We start from the raw sequence: 22,835 nt of genomic DNA, 5'->3' as shown, positions 1-22,835 counted from the left end.
AGTGCTTTGCTCACCAAGCCTTCCCACAAACAGTACATCTTATGATTATTGTGAAACAATGGGCAATTTCATTCATATTTTAAGATTGCAGGCAGGTGATCAAAATATGGAAAATAATTATCAATCCCCCCATCTTGAATGTAAACTATTTCCCATAAAACTGCACATAAAAAGATAGTATCCTATCTCCAGACCCATATTGGGGATAAAGTTGCCAGTTCCAGTTGGGATGAGCTGTTAAAGTTCCCATAAATTTCAATTAAGGGCGTAAAATATATCATATCTTTGTGAGGCCAAACATTGCAGCTTTACACAAATATTCCAATCTAGCTCTAAAAGCAATCCATGATATTCTGAGGGAAATATGCCTAACATTTTATTTTTAAAACTTCGTATAAATCTCTCCCCCTTCATTCCAGCAGTTTTGGGAAATACTTTTTCTTCAGTAGCTAGCAAAGCTGATAAAAAAATAAAAATAAAAGTTCCCTTCCGATTTCTTATTGAATGATTCAGAGGTTCCAGCAGAAAGCTGCTAAAACGTGTCAGCCTTGAGCAAAGCAATCTCAGCAGCCTGATGGCTTCCCAACATCCTTATAACTCACAAACGTCTTCACCTTGACAAAAAGAAGGGATAAAAAACTATTGCTACTAATTTGTCATGCTTGGGGGGGGGGGAAGATGGGAAGGAGTTGGTTCCAGAACTAGCTAGAAGTACTTTTACTAATATTTAGTGTATAAATGCAGATACATCTCCATCGAACATTGTGATATAAGTGCTTAATTTTGATTTAATTCAAACAAACATTACAGCGAACCATGGTTTGTACTAAACTGGCAAACTAGCTGGCAAACTGATTTATATTGTTAAAACGGTGCAACTTCTTCCTCACTTGATGAGAGATGTATAATCTGCATCTTCCTGAAATAGGTCAAACTGTATTATTTGTTAAAATACTGGAATCACTCAGGTTGTTTTATTCTGTTTTTGCTGTGTTTATAAATAATAGCCACAGGCTTTTTGTGTTTTACATTAACAGTAACTCTTACAAAAAAAACATTGGAGGGAATTAAACTTACACTGCATCCTTAATCCACATACAGTGAAGCCCTCTTTTCCTTTGAAGTTTGAGAATTTCTGAAATCAACCACCAATGTTCTCCAGCTGAAAACTGACATAAACAATACCTAACTGTATTTATAACTAATTAGTGCAGAAAAATAATATTTCTAGACTCCACTGCACGATTTCAAATGCTGTCTGCCTGCAGATGTAAGAAATCTCTCTGCTGCTAAGCAATCTTGTTTTCTCGAACTCTTATCTCCCTTGACTTCTGGGGAAGGATAGTTTCAAATGTTCTTGCAGTGCACTTTAGTGACAATAAAAATTAATAAGGCTGCGTCAAAACATGCAATTTTATCTACACATTGCACAAAGAATCAAACATTTGCTTACAAAACATAATTTTATTTATAGATGCGTGTTTTTCAAATATACAGAATCCACTTCTGTGTGTAGTAGTATACAATATGTGTTATTAGGCAGCATGGTAAAGAGTATTTGATTGATTATTTATGGCTGACAAAGCAGACACTGTTAAGACTAGTTGCATTTTGCTGAAGACCAGGTTAATAAAGACCTAGACAAAGGTTACATCTTAGATTTGTTGCTTGAAACAAATTGCTCTACTCCGAAATATTTTTGGACAAAAACAAATGTCCCGGAATGTCTTGCATGAGATTCTGCTTCATGCCTGCAGACAGAACTCTCCTGGCCAAGAGGTGTGTGCATCCTTGGCCTTTCTTGGCTCATACTCGGATCTGATGTTGATGTATAAATGGGCTATCCTAGCATTTGCTGAAAGCATGACGGCGCTAGCACATGTGCAGCAAATTCAGAATGGTAGTGTGAGAAAACACTGGTGGGCTGGGAGAAAAGTTGAAGGACAAAAGCTGAAGGCCAGTTTACACCTCTCTGCGCCACATTGGGAAGTCACAGACAACAGCAGATCCCCCCTATTCATATATGGGGTGGAAGGGCATTAGTGTTCTTTTTTGAGTATTTTAGTGTACACTGTGTGCGCACTTTAGAAATGCTCTAAATCCATAAAGTGAAGTGGTCCTTAACATCACTAGTGAAATTCACCAGGCAGCAATGCAAGCCAATCTTGCACAAAAAAAGACCTTTGAAAGTTTATGCAGTCTTGTAACATACTATTGCATTTTGATCTTAAAAGGCTGTTTTTCATTTAAGGCAGGGCCACCCCTTCTTTTTAATTAGATCCCTCTATAAGGCAACTCATGCTTTGAAAAAAATGGTAGGTCTCAGTTTCTGTGAGTGTTGCTTTCCTGAATAAGCTTTTGAAAACAAGATAATCTCCTTGCTAGTTGTATCTGTCTTTCAAAATTGTAAGCTATGGAAGTCTTTGCTATTGCATTAAAAAACCTTATCAGAAAACAACTTTCTTACCCATCAGAATTTAAAGCTCTACTCTCCTAAGTAACTTGGACTTTTATTTCTTGAGTACACTATAATAATCACGAGAGACATTCTAAACAAGAAATAACCCACAGAAGTTGATTGCTGTCTATGATGGCAGTGATACAATATGCAAAATTTTGCCACTTAAGATTTGCACTTGCCTAGTTTGGGATCTCCACTGGAAAAAAAACTTTGGCGGGGTGTACCGTAGTAGCAATGCTGTGTGATTTGTGTGAGATGCTCGTGGAAAGAGCCACCGTCTTCCACCCTCGGTCTTTCTGTCACTGCCCTTCGTACCCACAGCTCTTAGACCACTGGGCAAATAGAATATTTGTGCTTATCCCAATGTAGCAAGCAATTGGTGCTTTCAATTCTCATTTGATACTGGAGGATTAAAAAGAAAAGCAGTGTAGGAAACAGCATTAGCAGAATATAGACAGTTACCAGGAAGGGAGGGGTAGTGGAATCCAGTCATAAAGAGGTAATTTAAAAGGCTATACGTATTGTCCAAAGAAACACCTTGACTCAGAAATGCAAAGCTGTTCTGGGGATGCCTTACTCACAAATAAGCAGAAAAGCCAGTGGAGAGAGCAAGAATGAGCATGCTGGCTCTGCCCTCTCCTGTCCTGACCCCCCTCCATGAATAGGAGGGCACCCATCTCCTTGCAGTGTAGGAAGTAGGGAGATCAGGGTTCTATGTGGCACAGGGAATATACACAAATCCACAAATGCAGGAGACTCCCCGCTAGAGTTGGTCATCTTCAGAACTTGTGGAGGGTGAAAGTGACAGAGCTGGTACACTTGTTCCCACCTGCCATGCTTGCATGGTCTACTTACTATCCCACCTGCCCCAGGTTTACCCTGAGCTTCCTTGGAACAATAAATCAGGGGCACCGTGTCGTGAGTAACAGCACATCTTGTCAGTCCCTTCAGGACGGCCTGGGCCTTCATTCAAAACTCTGAGGAAGACGATGCAAAGACCCCAGTGCAAAGTAGCGATTCCATTAAAGAATAATACTTTCTATGGCTCAAGCTATCAGGAAATCTTTCAGATTTAAGTTTTGTACAAAAGCACTTGCGAAGAGGGCTTTTAAGGAAAGATGCACATGGATCAGCGCTGTCAGTCACTAAATGAGGATTCACTGTCAGAACTGTCTTCTGCATTTGCCTCACTTCCCAAGGTAGGCAGTGCAGCATCTGGTGTCCTGCAAGGGAAAGATAAGAAACCACAACTTAGGGGGTTGGACTAGATGACCCTCGGGGGTCCCTCCCAACTCTATGATCACATACAACGCTAGAAGACATGTTAAGTGTCAATGCTGCAGCTACTTTCAGAAGAGTAGTTGTGTTGTTATGCAGCAGCAAAACATGCTCCGTAACCTTACAGACTTCAGATGTTTACTGTGGCATGGGCTTTCATAGGCAATGCCTACATCATTGCCTATATGAAGTCGACTGACAAGTTCCTAGCTGGGTAGATGGTGTTTGTACTGCAGCAGACTAGTTTCCCGTAGGAAGGAGGGGGAATAATTTCAGAGATCTCTCTTTGGATGCAAAATCCAGAAAACCTTGGAAGTGAGGTGGGGAATGTCCCATTCAAATCTCGTTTAGCTCACTGAGGTAGCTTTCAGCTGCTGTTCTGTTGCAGTGGCATGATAATATTGGCTGACATTATAGGGTTGCTCTAAAGATGACTGAGAATGGATGCAAAGCTCTTTGAACACTCCAAAAGCACAGCATAAAGGCCAAGTACTGTTGCTGCAGTTATTAGTACATCGTGCAGGACAACATTTCTCAGCCTGTAGGGTTACCTGCACATACAATGGTAATACCGTAGACCTATCAATTGTAAAGGTCCAAGACACTCTCTCTCGAGGACAGGTCCTAGCCCTACTGGTGTTTGTGAAAGGGATACAGAGTCCTATTAGAGCTTGCCGTGGCCCCTGTAACATTACTGATGTGGGGAGCCAGGGAGAAGTGTGGGCAGCTTAGGGGCTGGTCAGGATATGTATTTAGAAGTCAGAATTCTAGGATTGTGGGTATGTTCTAAGATGGGGTTATACAGTTTCATTATGCTTGAGAACATTGATTTAGGAATCCAGAACATATGCACCAAAGAATCTTCCTTGAACATCATGGATTAAAATCAATAGGTATGCCTCAATCCTTCGCTGTTATTATAGGCAGTACAGTTAAATTTTGGGATCAGGCTACCTGTAGCTCTTCTGTTGACAAGGAACTGAAGCTTCCGTTGGGTTTCAATCCCAAATAAGTGAGCCAATTCTTTTTTTTTCTGTTGGTAGTAAAACAAATCTCTAAAACTTTATCTATTCTCCTTTAAAATTCTGGCAATAAAGAGGTGGACCTGCATGTATAAGCTGTTCCATCACCTAGGTTTAAATAAAGTTATGAAGGTTAGAAGACGACAACGAATACAGACTGGTAAATTTAGAGAATAAGGAAGAGTTGTGTGGTCAGTGGAAGTCTTTCTTTTTCTTCTTTATAGTATTACAGTATTTTAGGAACAATTATTGATATGAAACTGTGCATGATTTTGTATATTTTATAATTTGTTTTCATGAGTAATTTCATAAGTAATAAATATATTTTCTTTTTTTTCTTAGTCTTCTTCTTCCCCCCCTTCCTTTTTCAATTCTATCTTTTTTGTCTTTTCTTTTTCTTTTAAAAAAGTGGAATTTTTGTAATGCTTTTGTGTTTGGCAATGTATTTTGTGTTTTTTGTGTTAATGTGTGCAAGAAATAAATAAAGTTTGTTTTAATAATAATAATAATAAGCTGTTCCATCACTAATAGTGGAAAAAACCCAGCCATGCTTAACTGTGGCTACTGTCTAGAAAAAAGCAAGATAATATCCTCAAGCCATTAAAAGTGTGCAGTGGGGGAGGTAATCCTACTGCTGGGGGTGGGGGTGGGGATAGCCTTAAATAATAACCTGATTGGGAAAGCAGAAATGGAATGTTTTGGGTGTAATAGCTTTTGGGTATAATAGCTTTTTCAGCCTTGCAGGTTTATTTCAAATTAGAATTTTTTCTGAAGCTTCCAAATGACCAAGATACCCATTTCTCTACCCCATCCATTGCAAGAGCCAACTCTGTCCTGTCTCTGCACACATAATACTCAAGTAGTTGTCACTTACTCAAGAAGATCCGGGTTTAATCCTTCAGAAATCATTTTGTTTCTTATTGCCATTACAGGAACACCCTGTGGAGGGGGGAAAGAACGATAAAAGTCTAGAAAAGCACTGTATAAGGGAGTCCCATCAAAATCGCAGCATTTTAATGAATAAAGAGCAAACACAAAAATGTTAAGGGAAAAATCTCTGATCTGAGAAATTGATTTCGTTGACAGCAGGAGGGTGATCGAAGGCTACATTTCCTATGGGTGCCCCTATAGAAAGTTTGGGAGTAGAAGTTGTTGAAAACCCAAATTACATTTCTGAATAACTTAGGTTTACTTCAGAGGCTGCAGCCTAGCATACCATTTTCTTTCATTTTTCAAACACCTAGAGAAGTTTGCTGCTGTGGAATATCTCTTATGTGTCCGCAATGTCCATGTGAGTTTCTCCCTCCTCAAAAAGGGACACTGTCAAGCTGTAAAAAGATACAGAAAAGGGCAACCAAAACTATCAAGGGGCAGGAGCAGCTCCCTTATGAAGCAAGATCTTGGGCTTTTTTGTTTAGAAAAATTGGGGGGGGGGTTTAAAGGTGAACCAAATTATGCATGGTGCAGATCAAGTGGATGGAGAATGCCCACGCCCAATAATATTAGAACTCAGTCATTCAATGAAACTGAATGGTGGGAGATTCAGGATGAACAAAAGGATTTCTTTTCACTACACAAAATTAAACTATGGAATCCCTTCCACAAGATGCAGTGATAGTGATCACCTTGGATGACTTTTAATGGGGATTAGACAAATTTATGGACTGATCGCAATGGCTATATTGCCTCCAGGGTTGGAAGCAGCATGCCCCTGAAAGCCAGTTGCTGGATAATATGAGTGGAAGCATGCTATTCGTCTTGTGTTTCCATTCCCACTGCAGGAGTACAAAGCTGAAATGAGACAGGTGGTCCAGCAGGGCTCTTTCTTGAATTCCCCATTGCCCCACAAAAAGATGCAAGAGATGGTCAGCAATGCACTCCAGGCACTAAATAAATTATGCTCAAACATCAGTCAAAGTTATCAGTGTAAAAATGGTTGGAGTTTGGAAAGGTGATCACGGAAGTGGAGTCAAAGAACTCAAGATGTGGATGCAGGAAGGAGAAAAAGAAATGGATGCAGCGATGGCAGGCCAATGTTCAAGCTCTGCACATTGCTCTCATCCTCTTCTTTAACCAGTAACCAGCTAAATAAGATGTAAAGAACAGGACTAGCATGTGTAGTACAGTGGTCAGGTCCTGGACCTTTTGAATATCTGTGACCATTCTTTGCCCGAGATACAGCTCTACCCATGCAGTTCTTCTCATCAGTTTGCTTGCAGCAACTGGAACCTACACTCAGCCATTATAATTCCAAAATCACAACATGCAGAGGTGGGATCACGTCATAATCCTACTAACAGGAAACCACCTATAAAGAGGGGTATGTAATGAAACTGTCCTTTCCAATAAAATTGATTGGCTGATGTTGCTGGGAGAAGGTCTAGAGGTTGTCGTGACCCATCTTCACCTAGGTCATAAGTATTGGTATTAGGCTACCAAGCTTTTGTGACTGGGGTAACCCAAAGTGGGGTATAAATGGGTGGGGTATTAATTTTATTAATAATATTTTTTTTTCCTGTTTAAACACCTCCAGACTGACTTCCCACTTGCTGGGCCAGCAGTTAATTCTATCCATCAACTGAACTGCTATTTTTATATTTGTGAAATCTCAGAAAAATAGCTTCATTCATCTTGCAATTTGTAACTATGCCACTCTCCTTCAGCTCCCCTCAGCACTTTCTTGGTAACAACAGGAGGCTCCTCAGACAGGCTTCTCCAAATCTACCATCACAAGATCAACATTTAAATGTGGGCTAGCACAAAGGTATGGTACGTTTTAGACAACTATGCATATGAAAATGACCTTTCAATGCAAGCTCTCCCACTACTTGAGGTCCACTTCCCCAAGTCTCAAACATCTTCCCTTCATATTTTCTTGTAGGATCCTAGAGAACAGTTTGTGAAAGTCCAAACTATCTGCTAGGGGTGTTCTAACAGAATTGGCTCCTGTGTTCCTACCACTGAGGCTCAAAGAGAACTTGTTGCTTTGCCATCATTGATGCAAAAGGTCAAAAACGAAAAAAAGAGAGTCCAATTTCTGAGTTCCAAGGTCTACTGGAGGTCTGAAAAGGACGTGAGAGACCTCAAACTTAAAGTGAACAGTAGTGTGTGGTTGGTTTTGGCATTGAACAAATGTACTTTGGCCAAGGTAAGGAGAAAGGAGCCATGGCGGGTGTTTCAGAGAAGCGTGTCTGTACTAGCGTCACACATGAAAGTGGAGAGAGTGGTTAAGGCTGGCAGAGCAATAGTGATGCTAATTCGGTGATTAATATTTTCCTGTGTGCATCTGTATTTGGGGCTTCCCCCCACCTTTATATAAACCGGCTATCTCCAATAAAAACAATTAAACTCAGCAGTTTAATAGCGGGGATCTACAGAACTGTAATTACCAGGAGTCACACAGATCTTTTATAACTGGGACTAACCATATGCCATATGGAAAGTATAACCCAAAGTACGGAAGCTAGATTTTTTTTTGGGGGGGGGGGAAACGTGTTGAGGATTCTGTTATCCAGAACGTTTTGTATCTTACAATGGGAACGATTATTATAAACATGAAAAAAGGCCAATGGAAGAAATAGCAAACAACTGTTAGCCAGGAAACAGAATAGCTTCTAAGAACTGCAGCTGAAAAAGCTATGCAATATTGTAGTAGAAGGGAACCGTCTTACATAAAGCTTTCTGTTTCAGAGGTCTCCATCAAACTGTATGCTGTATAGATCATAACCCAGTTTATGTCACCTTGAAAGTGTCATAGGAACATAAGAAGCTTCCTTATATTGAGCCGAACCATTTGTGTATATAGCCTGGTATTGCCTGCACCGACTGGTAGTAGCTCCCTATGGTTTCATGCAGGGGATGTTCCCATTCCTTCGTAGAGATAGCAGGAATTGTACCTGTGACCTTCTGCATGCAAAGCAACTGAGCTACACCCCTCCCCCAATATTTTCTTGCCATTTCAGAGCTTTTAACAATTGCTGGACTGGCATGGGGGGTGGGGGAGAAGAATTGAAAGCTTATCACCTAAGATTCAACTCCAGAAAGTGTCATGGGAAATATGAAGTAAGAAATTGAGAAGATGAGACCCACACCTACATACCTATGCTTTGATGCAGTAGAGGATTTTTTACTTGCCAAAAACTTTATCTAACATACGTACGGCACTAAAATGATTTATAATCAAATAAAAAACACAGGCTGTATTACATAACTAATGCGAGAGGAATTTAAGATCATATCCTGGAGGCCTATAAACAGTTAGCTTAGGGTTTTATGAAACAGGTGGAGTAGTTGTCCCAAATGGAATATCATTTACTTCCAGACCCATTTTTAACTTGAGAATAGTGTTCCTCTGCAATTTAAGAGAAAGCTTATCTGTCTTAAGGGTCAGAACTGGCTTGCTTACTGCTACAATTTGTTTTCTGATGTTTCCACCAAATAGTTGAACCTGTTACACCCACTGAAGCAATTTTCTTCTCATGGATTTTTGCCATCATTGATATTGCTTCAATCTTTATAGCTGGGTTGTCCCAATTCCTAGGCTACCAGGTCAGGATATAGTCATCTCCATAGTGGCTTACCTGCAGCTCCTAACTTGCATAGGTAAAGGTAAAGGTACCCCTGACCATTAGGTCCAATCGCGGACAACTCTGGGGTTGCGGCGCTCATCTCGCTCTATAGGCCAAGGGAGCCGGCGTTTGTCTGCGGACAGCTTCCGGGTCATGTGGCCAGCATGACTAAGCCGCTTCTAGTGAACCAGAGCAGCGCACAGAAATGCCGTTTACTTTCCTGCCAGAGCGGTACCTATTTAGCTACTTGCACTATGACGTGCTTTCGAACTGCTAGGTGGGCAGGAGCTGGGACCGAACAACAGGAGCTCACCCCGTCGCGGGGATTCGAACTGCCAACCTTCCGATCAGCAAGCCCTAGCCTAAACACAAGCTCTACGGGAGTGGAAGAAGCTGCCCTTAAATCTCACAGCTATGCTATACGCCTACACTCCAACACAGAATCAGGTGCATTGGCTTAACTATGCCTAACTATCTTGGATTGGGGCCACAAAGTTCTGCTGGTCCATGTTCGTTAAGACTTTTTTTGTCAATTTCCCACAAAGCAATTTCTGTTCAAGCTGACCCACAATAAGCTTGCTCCTCTACAACCTCTTGACAGTGCTATCTATATGGAGGATACATAGAGGGTGTCATTGGCGTGACTGTCATGAGAACTAACACCCTCAGCTTTGAACAGAATACTGTTTCAAACATTACAAAAAAAAAAAGCAGGAAGAGCTGAACTGTGAGTAACTCACATCATTGGTTTTCCCAACCCTCCTGTAGCTTCAGATGATGAAGCTAGATGATGAAACTAGCTTCAGATGATGAAACTCATTTGCAATACATTTGGATCTCACAAAGGAAGGGAGGTGCCTTAACTCAATGTCAGAACTCACAAGTTGGGGTGCGGAATGCCCCAGGTCCAATCCCTTATATATCAAACAAATAACAAACAACCAAGCAGCAAATGATGTGAAAAGCCTGAGCCAGCTGAAGTAGATAATACTGGGCCAGATAATAATGTAAGAGCTATGCTGAATCACACCAAAGGTCTAGTTAGTCCAGCATCCTGTTCTCGCAGTGGCCAACCAGAAGCCTATGAGAAGCCTAGAAGCAGAGATGAAGCATGACAGAACTCGTCCACTTTCTGATTCCCAGCAACCTTTGACACTAGACACAGCAGAAAGCCATCATGGCTAGTAGCCGACAATCACTTTATCATCCAGGAATTTGTCTAATCCACTTTAAAAACAATTCCAAGTTGGTGGCCCTCACTACATCCTGGGAGAGTGAATTATACCACGCAACTCTGTTCTGTCTGAAGACGTGCTTTCTTTTGTCTGTCCTGAATCTTCCAACATTCAGCTTCTCACTGGATGGCCATGGATTCTAGTATTATGAGAGGGAGAAAAACTAATATCTTCCCATTTTTCTTACTTCATGCTGGTAACCTGATCTTATATAAAGCACTTCTTATATGTTCCTAAAGAAGAAATACAAACCATGTGCATGCCTGCTTTCCTCACTTTTTTGTGGCTCCAAAATTCATGTGTAGCTTTACTTGGGTAAAGCTGTGCTTGCTGAAGCATCTGTAACATATACATAAAACTACTGTGCTCCTCAACAGCCCAACATCTCATTCATATGCTGTACCTAAGAGGAGGGGGCATAGATAGAAGAAGCTTTTCTACAGAAGAAGGGTAGATTTCAAATAATGTGGTTAAGAATCTAATAGGGTGTGTGAGAGGGGGGGGGAGAGCAGAAAGTTGTCTTCCCCCACCCACCCCCAACACAAATCCCATCACCAAAAAAAGGACATTAGAACGAACCATCAGCCAAGCACTCTCCTTTCAGCCACCACATCAGTCTTTCCAAATGCACTGGTAATTATCTAGCCACACAACGCCAGTTTGCCACTCCCAATTCACAGGAAAATGTTCAGGCCAGCAAAAGAGGTCTGGTGGAACATCCTAACAACTATACTGAATCTGAACGCTTTGTATTGAAGCCTGATTCAACAGCAACCGTAGGGCACAAGCAAGGAAATCAAGCCATTAGTTTCATTTTAATTTCAGGAAGGCTGCACAGCATGGTCCAAAGATGGAGGGGGGGCAAGTTTGCCCATAGCTGGTTAAAATAAGACCAATTGCATGGCGCCATGGCTAAAAAGCATCTCTTAGGAAAATGTGTGAAGCGTTATTTCCATGTTATGCTCCAGCTAAGGAAAATACAGGCATGTGCCTCTCCCTTGTCCCACTAAACACCTTTGTGGAATAAGAATACTGAATGGCTTTGGCCTTTCATAGAGAATCATTCGCTCCTGCTTTCTTTAATCCATAGAAATTCAGAAGACCTTTGTCTCTTATTTCTAGAAAAAATGTGAGTGGCATAGTCTTGCCTTTTCACATAATTTTTATTAAGAACAGAAGAAGAGCCTACTGAAGCAGGTCAATGGGCCACCTAGCCCAGCATCCTGTTCTCACAGCAACCAACAAAGACTTTTTCACAAGCACAATAGCAGCCTGCTCACCTGCAATTTTCTGGGCACATATTTTTCTTTTCTATTACTACTGTTTAATTCAGAGTAAAGTGACTTCTGTTCATTTTCCTTTCATCAACAGGAGGTTAGGAAATGCTAATGAGACAATTGGCTTGGAGGCTCAATCAGAATGGAAAGAAGCCAGGGCCTGCTTACAAAGAGCTCATTTGCAAGCATGTTCTAGATGCAAAGGTCCATCACATGTTGAGCAATTTAACTGGTTTGGCTGGACATCAGTGGAAACAAACTAATAGGAAAAAAACTGATCTCTGAGTGGCTTTTCACACATATTGTTCCCATCAAGCCTGGCACAGAACCATCAAACACGGAAACTGCTGCAGAGGTCTCTAAACGGGGAAGTTCAGAGATGGAAAGCCACTAGTTATAGATGATTTGAATTGTCATCACACTGAAAGAGCATATGCACAGTCAGCTCATGATAAAGAGACATTAATAAATTCAACAAATGACATCAGGTGAGAAATACGAGTTCTGAACTGATTGACAACAGCCACCACCACAAATTCCAACAGAGTCACATACCCTTTCAGAAGAGGGAGTTTATCAAAAGTTAGAGGATTAGTTAAAAAGAAGTTAGAGTGGACAGCCAGTAGGGCTAACTTCAAAGGCTGCTTGATACAGAATACACACAAATTTGGTGTCTGATGAAGCCTGATGAACAACTGTCTTACCACTTGAACCATTTTGAGATATCTTGCATAGCGGGGATCTTTTGCTACTGTGATGATATTTTCTGTGGCTCCTTCTGTCTTCTGTTGCCCCATCTCATGACCGGTGCTCTGCTGTAAAGAGAAAACATTATTTGCCAATCTTTAAACATCTGCAGACATTGATTCAGTTCACACATCATGGCAAACCATGGTTAAGTTTAGCCTGAGCGCACAGATTGGGGCTGTTTTGGTCCTCCTCTCTAGCGGATGGATGAAACAAACCACAATCCCTGGCTATGAATTATGTCCAAACCACAGATCCAACAAACCACAATCAGTAAGCCAAGAACAAACCCTGACTACGGATTGTGGTCTGTGGGAAGCAAATCAAATCACATGTGAACAAAGTCATTGCATGCTTTAGAAAGGCTAACTAGAAAGAAAAGAAGAACAAGTCAGGAAGTGCTCAATACTTTACCTCCAGCTGAGGAGATACATTTGTTGACTGTGGATCTACTGAGACTTGTGGGACAGGGCCATTCGTAACGTTGTTGACACTGGTGCTGGATACTTCAAACTTGACGTCTTCTAGCCCAGGTATAGAAGACAACTGAAGATGGGAACACCATGAACAGCAGACAACATTTTAATACTGAGAATATAAAACTTGTAGCTGTTTAGTGAGCATTCAGTACATGCTATTTTTCACCAAGGCCTCAAAATCCACTAATAGGCAATACCTTAATTAGGACAAACCAACATGTCACAAAATTCTGGCCAGCTTTTAAGTTCTCCAGAACTCTTCATTGAGCGTGAAAGCAGGGGGGAGGGGGTGAAGTGTTTATCACTCGGGCCCTGCCTGCACCCAACAATTTCACTTCCTCTTTGCCTTATCACAGATATCCGTTTGCCATCTGTTTCCATTTACATTCCGACATTCTGAAAAAATATACTCAGTTCTGCCTGAAGACGAATGTAGCTCAGATAAAAACTGGACTTTAGGAATTATACTGGCAAGTCCTTTAATTGTGCTCAAGACTACAACTAGCAAGAAGAGAGAAATCATGCACAAACCTTTGCATCCAGGATATTCAGTGTAGTTTCAATCTGCTGAATACGGAGGGAAAGTGCCGACAATTTCTGGGAAAGATGGAAGGGAAATAAATTACTCCATACTTTTACTCACTGGCAATTCTCTCCTCTGCACTCCCTGATCAGGAATACTTAGCATCCCACTCCCTCCCAAAAAATACTTATTGCCTCACTCTTTCGGAGGATAATATGTGGTACATTATACAATGAGCCTGTAAGCCTTGTCACACAGGTGGTCTAAAATACCTCATGATCAATCGCTGATTACAACATTAGGCTGTAAAATTCATTGCTACCAGAATTGGTGCATATAGAACAGAGAAGCCTGGTAAATAGTTGCTAGCTCTCAAAAACATTTAACAGCCCATCTACCCCAAAACAGCTGTTTGTTACCTGTGGCCTAAAAAAAGATAACTTTTTTTAACATTTCTGTCATTGGCTACCTGGAAGCAATTTTTACTTTGCACAGACAATTAATACAGTGTCTATGAACGAGCCTGCCATATAGACTTTATTTCAAATTATTACACAATAGTATTGTGTAAAATGAATCTTAAACCCTTGAATAGGACAAGATAAAACTGGGCAGCCTGAAGAGTCATGTGTTAAGGGCTGCACAAAAGGATACAGAACTGGTTAGTTTTTAAAGTGACTAACCTAATTCACACCTCTAAAACAAATATGTGGATCACAAGGCAATTATCCTTTGGATTTTGCAGTTCTCAAAATTTTGCAATAAAGTTCTCACCACAGAAGGTATCAAAATATTTAAACAAATACACATTTTATGGTAAAGTAGGATCAGAAATGTGTCTATTGAGATTGTGAGAGGAATTCAATGTCGCGCTGATTTAAAATTGCTTAGTGGTGTCCTTGTGCTAGATGAATGGCTCAACCAAGAGAAAGTACAGGAAACGGCTGTGGTTCTCTTTACTGATTGTGCAACAGATTGCCACTGTAGTACCAATATTTCCTGTTGAACAAACTCCTGCACAACAAGCTTCCGCTAGCACAAATGTTGCACTGCACTTGGTATTGCCCATCCTTTATTTTCATTGCTACATTAGCACAATAGCCTTTGCACTGGTGGTCAGAGAATGCTGAATGTGGCATATAGAAGAATTTTTGTACAATTTTTTTTAAAAAATTGCAGATTAATGAGAAAATGGACCAGACTATAAATGAACACATGTGAATTTTACTCAGACTGGATATAGATTGCTGTGTGTATCTCTACTGATTTCAAAGGTTTGGGGATGAAAGATTATGTGAAAGATGTAAACAGAATAATTACTCCTTTAAATAAACCTGTCTTCTGGGAGGGGAAAACGCCACAAACCTCCCCATATAGTTTTTGCAAAAGGTTAGAATAATAGTGAAACAATTTAATAAACAAAAGTTACTGCTCATCTTTAGATGGGAAATGCTATAGCCTACAGTATTACAATCCCATGATATGCCACAATCAAAATAGCCTAACCCACCTGCTCCACAACAAAACAAGTGAAACCTGAGCAATTAGTATCACAAAGCCATTTTTGAACTAAAGCATTCAGACCTACTTGTAAATAGTAATCCAATTTGGAAGTGGTGGAATAAATCTGATAAAAGGTCAGGTGAACTGACACAATGTTCCAAAAGCTACATAAGACATATTTTAAAATGCAAGCTGATTTTAAAAAAAGCCCAAACCTTAAGAACCGATATGGCGGCTTCAACTAATTGTTGCCATATGCAACCAGCCTGTGTTGTACCTTTGGCTAGTGTGTTGGCTGGCAGATCTGTAGCATTTTTCTCCCTGCCTCCTGGCACGGTAGTAACTTTTTGCTGGGCTCTTAGAGCCAAAATCTTTAACACCCTGAGAAATATGCCAACCAGCCAACATAATAGAGACAAAGAAGCACAGATGTTGATGAGCTTGGGGTTTTGTTTTTCCTTTTTGGTCTCCATCTCTTTCTTTATAGATGCCTCTTTGTTCTTTGGAATGGATGTCATTTTAAAAAAATGACCACACAAAAGTAGGTAGCCGTGTTGGTCTGAGTCGAAGTAAAATAAAAAAATTCCTTCAGTAGCACCTTAAAGACCAACTAAGTTTCTATTTTGGTATGAGCTTTCGTATCTGAAGAAGTGTGCATGCACACGAAAGCTCATACCAAAATAAAAACTTAGTTGGTCTTTAAGGTGCTACTGAAGGAATTTTTTTTATTTTACACACAAAAGTATTTAGGGCTGTCAAGACATTGGGATTAAAAAGAAAGAAAAAGAACTAGCCATCTGGTTTTTAGCTGTTCAAAGTCAATTTATATGAAGTCATTTACAGTATATATCAGAAAACATTATGGCGGTGCCTTTTTAGATGAAGCTGAAGGAAGGTGATAGGACTTAAAACTTAAATGCAGCAATGCAGGTAAGTCTGCAAATCCTATTGGCGCCAACCAATATTGATTGCTCACAAAGGCCAGTCTGGAAATATTTTGTCAAAATAGGACTTCTGCAGGGGGCAGCATGCACAGAGACCAATGGCACCCCTCCCCTGTTTCACCATCAGTGATGACAAGGCCACACAGTGCAAGGGCAGGTTTACCTTCAAACCCAACAGTGTCATCAACAACATTGCTTCACTTTACCCCACATGGGTGAATAGCAAACACTCACTTATGGAAGATAAAGCAACGGGAAAGGCTAAGCCTGGTCGAGGGCCCTAGATACCCAATGGGACCGCAATTACTGACAATAAATTTTGCTGCTATCTGCAAAGCCCCATCACAAGTTACATTTCTTGTTGATGTGCATTGAGTAGGATGGAACACTAGAAGCTGATTTCTATACAAGTCGTCAACAGCTACCAGTCTTTCCCAATCACCCTTTCCCACCACCCTTCTGAGTAATACCCCTCCCCACCCTCTCACTATATATAAGCGTCTGGTGACTTCTGTTTCAGTGTATCTGAAGAAGTGTGCATGCACACGAAAGCTCATATCAATGACAAACTTAGTTGGTCTCTACGTTGCTGCTGGAAGGATTTTTTAAAATTTTGTTTCTATACAACAGGATTCTTATGGCATTTATCAGTGTATGGAACACTTTCCTATTCTTCTCTCATCATCCCAATTACCCTAGTAGGTGGATAGATCCAGGGACCCTAGGATCTAAAGTAGCCTTCCCCAAGAGGGTGCCCTACAAATGTTGTTGGGTTCAAACTCCTCTTGGCCCCAGACAATATGGCCACTGGTCAGGGGTGAAAGGAGTTGTGGTCCAAAACATCTGGAGGGCACTAGGCTGTGACAAAGTGGATCTGAAGAATCACCTCTACTTCTGAATCTGTCTCACCTTTGAACATATGAAGAGCCTGATGGAGAAGGTTAAGGGCCTGTGCAGTCCAGCATCTTTTTCTCACAGTGGCAAACCAAATGCATATGGGAAACTTGCAAGCAGGACATGAGCACAACTGAGCACTCTCCCTACTTGGGATTCCCAGCAACTGGCCTTCAGAGGCATAGTCTCTAATGGTGGAGGTTCTGCATAGCCATCGTGGCTTGTTCATGTGGAGGCCCAGCCATACGAAGAATACCAGACGGCCACAAGGGATAGGACTTTTCTAGAGTGGTGCCTGGGCAATGCTATGCCCGGAAGAGGGAAGTCCACCTGGTCTGATCCTTTCTCCAGAGGTCCCTTTTTAATTATTTATCTGATTATTGATGTTTTTATGATAATATTTATTTATTTATTTGAAGTACATAATCTGCACTTTTGGGAAATATATCAAGGTAGCCTACAGCATGTGCAATACAATAAAATCAATCTACAAATATCTATAAAACATGAATAATTCTGTACTGTTTTAATTTTTATTACATTATGAACTGTCTGGGATACTTTGTATTAAACAAACAAAAAACAAGAGCGCGCGCGCGCGCACGCACACACACACACACTCACACACAAAACCCCCACAACAACCCAGAATGATTTAGGGAGTTAAGACCTTCCAGTGAGCTTCGCAGCTGAACAAGGAGACCATAGCTGTGTGGCAGATAACATGTCATGGCATCTCTGCTTAGAAGAATCAGGTAGCAGGTGATGGGAAAGACTGCCAATCAAAATGGAAAATATTGGGTTCGAAGGCTCATCTGACCTGAGTCAGCTTCCTATGCTCCTTATTTGAATGTGGGCCTCCAATAGCCATGCTTGGTGCTATCTACTGCACCATGTCAGACCCTAAAAAGCTAAAGGACCCCATGTACTTTACAGCCAGTGTCTCTTTCCTCCTTGAAAGAGGAAGAGCTACTGAACTTCCAAAGCACCATCTCTTTAGGAAGGTTAGCGGTAACCCTGTATGAACCCTGTATTTTAACTATGTCTTACAAAATTCATCAGAGGGAATAGGCCACTACACAGCAGAATATTAGCCAACAACGCAAATCCTATCTGCAACATGCACCCACCCCCTTCCCCAAGGCAGTACAGTACAGTACAGTACAGTGTATACTTACTTACCTCTTCACAAACAGTGGAAAATCGGTTAAGGAACTGAACTGTGTGAACCACAAACTGGTTTAGAAATGCCACTGTTCTCTTCTGCTGGATGGCGGGAACCTGCATTATACAAAACACAAACAAATACAATAGCAAGGCTCATTCTGTAACACCCAAAACCTATATGGTGATAAAACTGAGCAAAGTTGCTCCTAACACCCCTGTCCAGTGTTTGAATACACATATCTGTTGCACTTTTGCTATGGATATGCAGAGATCCAATTTATTTTTTTTCAGATGAATGCTTCAAGTTATGCAAGTCACATAAAAGTGTAATCCTGTGCTCTATCATGCTTGCAGTTTTTCCCACTTTTGGAGCATATGCAAACTGGATGGACATATTGTTTTCCATCTGAGTCACAAGATTCAAATATGTAAACGTGGTAGTTCTATAACTGGGACGGAAAACCTCCAGATGTTGAGACTTCAGTTCCCATCAGCCTCACCAATCATAACTAGCTGTCAGGGATGATGGCAGCACGATGGCAACACATGGAAGGCCACAGGTTCCTTAACGCTCATCTACAAGAATGGGACAGACTACAAATGTAAAGCAGAACAGAGATTAAGGTTGCACTGCTATCTCTGGGCCACTACCATCAAATTCACTGGCAGTTACTTCTGAGTAAGTATGAATATGCAGGGGCTGCAAGTCTCACATTCTAAAAAAAGGTAGTGGATGGATTTTGGAAGTCTATTAAACAGTTTCTCCGACAACCTTATTTTTGTAGTTATTTGTGAGGGCATGGGCTAGCCTAAAAAGCACTTCCATCATCATCACTATCCTACTGCAAATCCACAACAGCCATCAAGTCACAGCTTTATCTATGAATCAACCAATAAAATTTTTATGATAGGCATTTATGATGAAATATTTCAGTGACAGCTCATGGAGATATGTTAAATTAGATGCTTTAGGAGTTATCTAATAAAGTCAAAAAGGAATTTATCTTTCCAGTAAGTGTGGCTTTTTTTTAAAGTATCATGCATCTTCCAGTATGGTGTCTGGCATGGAAAATGTTGTCCTAGGGACTACTGGGTCCTGCATACATGATCAAAGCGCAATGTGTTGCCACAGCAGAAATCTAAAAGGGGATTTTCTTATGGAGTAAGTGTTGTTGAGTTCTCCCCATTTTACCTGCAGCACCTGCTTGCTACTGTCATTGGATTATATTTCACTAAGTTTACTCCCTTGTGAATTTGAAGCTTCCTGCCTTCAAGGAACCACTGGCTTGTCATCTGCCAAGGAAGCGCTACCGGGGTGTCTGCTGTAGTAGAATGCAAGACCTGTTTTAGGGGAATACAACAAGTTCATGCAGAGTACTGGCATACTGCAAAAGAAGACTGGCAGATCTGACAAACTGTCTGCCAGGGAACTTTATCTGCCATTACTGATTTCATGTAGTATCTGAAGCAAGGGTTTATTACATTTTAGCATGCAGAACAGCATGCAACCACCACCACCCATTTCATCCTCAGAACAACACTGTGATGACGTTTAGATTGAGAGAGAGTGACTGGTTCAAGATCACCCAAGGAACTTAAGAGCTGGTGGGGATTTTAACCAGGGTCTCCCTGGTCCTGGTCCAACAGCACACTTTGGATTTTCCAGAACACAGCTTGAAAGTCACTGATTTATGGAATCAAATTTGCATTACATTAGTGTTGGATGAGTTGCAAGCACACATTGAAAAATTCAGCTCATGCTGTTCCTGCAACCTTCCAGACCCATTAACTTGTTTTGCCTTATTTTCCAACTCAGTACCGCAGTGTAGCTATTTAAGTTTCCCCAGGGGATTTGGGTCTGAACAAGTTTCAATATGCGACATGGGTTATCAAGCCTGCTCCAGAACAATTGCACTCACGCATGAATCAGAGCCAGAAAAAAATAAAAAACCCAAAATTGACTACAGTGCAGGAAGGCCTGGTTGAACGAGTTAAAAATGAAAAAAGGGACATGGTTTAAAAAGGCAATCTTATGGATGGAGGAAAGTAGGGCATGGAAGGGCAAACAACCAATTCAGAGGGATGCTTGATGATCAAGTACTAAAAATGCTCTTTGTTCAAGATGTTTTGGAAACCTTCAAGGCTTGGCTACTCAGGGTGGGTCAGATGACCAGTGGTTGCTACTACCTGTTAACAAACTGGCATATAAGGGCACAAAATATATGTTTACTATGCAAGCCTCTTGTAACTTCCATGAAGGAGGCCCAGCGTGTATTGTTTTTTTCACTCAACTGGTTCCCACGGGAGACGAATGGCAGAGGAAGCTAAGCCACTTTTGACTCCTGTGAGGACACCCTCCGCCCCCCCAGTTCCTCGCAACTGCCCTCTTCTCTAACCCTCAGCCTCCATACACTTGTGCTTCCTCAGAGGTTGCCCTACCCGCGCCCCCACCTCCCCACCAGCATAGTTTCTGCATCTTTAATAAAAACACGATGCGGAGAGACACCACAGGCGAAGGAGCGCAGCTTCTCCTGGCGAACTTCTGCCTGCCAAAGGTCCAGGAGGAGCCTTGCAAGGGCAAAAGCAGCAGCCCCGATCCCAAGAGCTTAGATGTGTCAGGTCCCCCAATGGGGAAAGAGGAGGCCGCCGCGAGCTTGTGAGATTCCCTTTTTAAGAGACGACGACGAGGGGGGGGGGTTGTCCTACAGGGGGAAGTTGCCTCCTTCGCTCCCTGGGAACCTGGCGCCGGCCTCAGGGAGCAACGCCAGGAACCTGGCGCCGCCTGTACCTTGGTCAGGTCGATGCCGGAGCCTACGAGGGGCAGCCCGTCCTCATCCATCCTCAAGCGGCCACTCGCAGGCGCCAAGAGGGACCTCACTGGGGAGATAGGCAGCCTCTCAGGCAGGGAACCCCTCGCGACCCCTCGCACCGGAAGCGATTCCCGCCTTGCCGCTCCTCGACCCCGCCCTTTGCCTGCGGAGCGGCAATACGGGAAGGCAGGAGAGGCTCTCCGGGCAAGGCCGGCCGCGTTGCATCATGGGGCTTGTAGTTCGTACCGCAGGAAGCCCTAATGGCGAGGTCTGGCAAACCGAAACTCGTCCTGAAAATGGGGCGTGGACTGTTTTCTCTCCGTTCTCATTACTTAATCAGATTTACAACACCTGAATGATTTATTAATGCAAATTTTGCGCGCTCTCTCTCTCTCTCTGTTGCTGTTGTTTTGTCCAACCCGGAGCAGGGGGTGGGGTGGAGAATCGTACTCATTTCGAAAAGGAGGTAGATTTTTTGGGGGGGAATCATGTTTTTATCGGTATTTTGTCTCTTTTGTAATGTTGCTGGTACATTGCTCTGATATTTTGTATGAGAGGCGTCATCAACAAAACTCAGTGCAATCCCATAGGAATGAAATGTCCCAGGTTGCTTGGGTGTAGTCAGGATTTTGTTAGGGGGGGAAAGGTCTTTTGTTGGGGGGAGGGACAGGCCCTCAGCTCAGTTTACTATGTATTTTATTGATTTAGGGGGTGGGGCAGCTGCACCCCCCCCCGGCTACTCCCATGGTTCCAGGTTGGAGGAAACAATTGTCCTCCTGAGCACACTTTGTACAATCAATCAATCTATAGAGAGAGAGAGAGACTTACCGGTAGCTGGTCTTTAAGATGCTACTGAACATGAGATGGTCAACTGGGAATTCGTACTATACTAACCACCAAGGTTCAAATATCTCTGAACAGGAGCTGAGACCAAATGTGTTAAATTCAATAGGAACCGTACTCAGCTGCTTTTATTTATATATTTAATAATAATAATAAATAAAGGTAAAGGACCCCTGAATGGTTGTGTTGTTGTTGTTGTTTAGTCGTTTAGTCGTGTCCGACTCTTTGTGACCCCATGGACCATAGCACGCCAGGCACTCCTGTCTTGCACTGCCTCCCACAGTTTGGTCAAACTCATGTTCGTAGCTTCAAGAACACTGTCCAACCATCTTGTCCTCTGTCGTCCCCTTCTCCTAGTGCCCTCCATCTTTCCCAACATCAGGGTCTTTTCCAAGGATTCTTCTCTTCTCATGAGGTGGCCAAAGTATTGGAGCCTCAGCTTCACGATCTGTCCTTCCAGGGAGCACTCAGGGCTGATTTCCTTAAGAATGGATAGGTTTGATCTTCTAGCAGTCCATGGGACTCTCAAGAGTCTCCTCCAGCACCCTGAATGGTTAAGTCCAGTCAAAGGCGACTATGGGGTGTGGCGCTCCTCTCGCTTCAGGCTGAGGGAGCTCTCGTTTGTCCACAGTCAGTTTTCCGGGTCATGTGGCCAGCATGACTAAACCACTACTGGCACACAGAGGACCGTGATGAGTGCCAGAGCGCACGGAAATGCCGTTTACCTTCCCACCACAGCAGTACCTATTTATCTACTTGCACTAGTATGCTTTTGAACTGCTAGTAGGTTGGTAGTGATATAGGCAAAAATCTGCCTTTATTCCCTTATTGGGTTCTCCATCGGTTGGAGAATATAACAGAGGCCAACCAGAGAAGTTTGAGAAGCAAAGCCTTTATTTTCGCTGTTGCAACAGGGTCCTTCCTCTCACACAGGAGAACAAGGAAGGAACCCCAAACAAAGATGTCTTGCCCTTAAAAAGAGATTTGAAATTGGTTTCAGCCCACCCCCCAGAAGCATCATCCATATGTCACAGAAGGGGTGTAGCCCAAGACCCCCCCTCCCTAGATTCATCATAGGTACATC

General features: G+C 42.1%; 1 protein-coding gene across 2 annotated transcripts; it reads right to left on the bottom strand.

Annotated features, from left to right (window-relative positions):
* Positions 1 to 1,444: 1,444 nt before the first annotated feature.
* WASHC3 (WASH complex subunit 3) lies at positions 1,445 to 21,022 on the bottom strand. Of its 2 annotated transcripts, none has more exons than XM_035127028.3 (7): positions 20,887 to 21,022; positions 18,114 to 18,212; positions 13,599 to 13,664; positions 13,003 to 13,134; positions 12,546 to 12,656; positions 5,636 to 5,700; positions 1,445 to 3,684 (listed from the first exon to the last, which is right to left on the bottom strand). In XM_035127028.3, the coding sequence occupies exons 1-7, from the start codon at positions 20,935 to 20,937 to the stop codon at positions 3,600 to 3,602; spliced, it is 609 nt and encodes a 202-aa protein (XP_034982919.2). In that variant the 5' UTR covers positions 20,938 to 21,022; the 3' UTR covers positions 1,445 to 3,599. The 2 variants fall into 2 exon arrangements, with proteins under 2 accessions (XP_034982919.2, XP_034982920.2); XM_035127029.3 differs by having other exon boundaries at positions 12,546 to 12,653.
* Positions 21,023 to 22,835: the final 1,813 nt, after the last annotated feature.

This window comes from Zootoca vivipara, chromosome 9 (assembly GCF_965207765.1).
Source record: "Zootoca vivipara chromosome 9, rZooViv2.hap1.1, whole genome shotgun sequence".
Lineage (NCBI taxonomy): Eukaryota > Metazoa > Chordata > Lepidosauria > Squamata > Lacertidae > Zootoca > Zootoca vivipara.
This window is presented reverse-complemented; position numbering and strand designations above follow the sequence as displayed.

Bases quoted from the DNA above. Each gene is read 5' to 3' on its own strand.
- WASHC3 (XM_035127028.3), bottom strand. From the start codon at position 20,937: ATGGATGAGGACGGGCTGCCCCTCGTAGGCTCCGGCATCGACCTGACC. The intron at 13,665-18,113 runs GTAAGTAAGTAT...CATCTTTCCCAG, and splicing joins TTTCCACTGTTTGTGAAGAG to AAATTGTCGGCACTTTCCCT. The intron at 12,657-13,002 runs GTAAAGTATTGA...TTCTCTTTACAG, and splicing joins ATGTATCTCCTCAGCTGGAG to CAGAGCACCGGTCATGAGAT.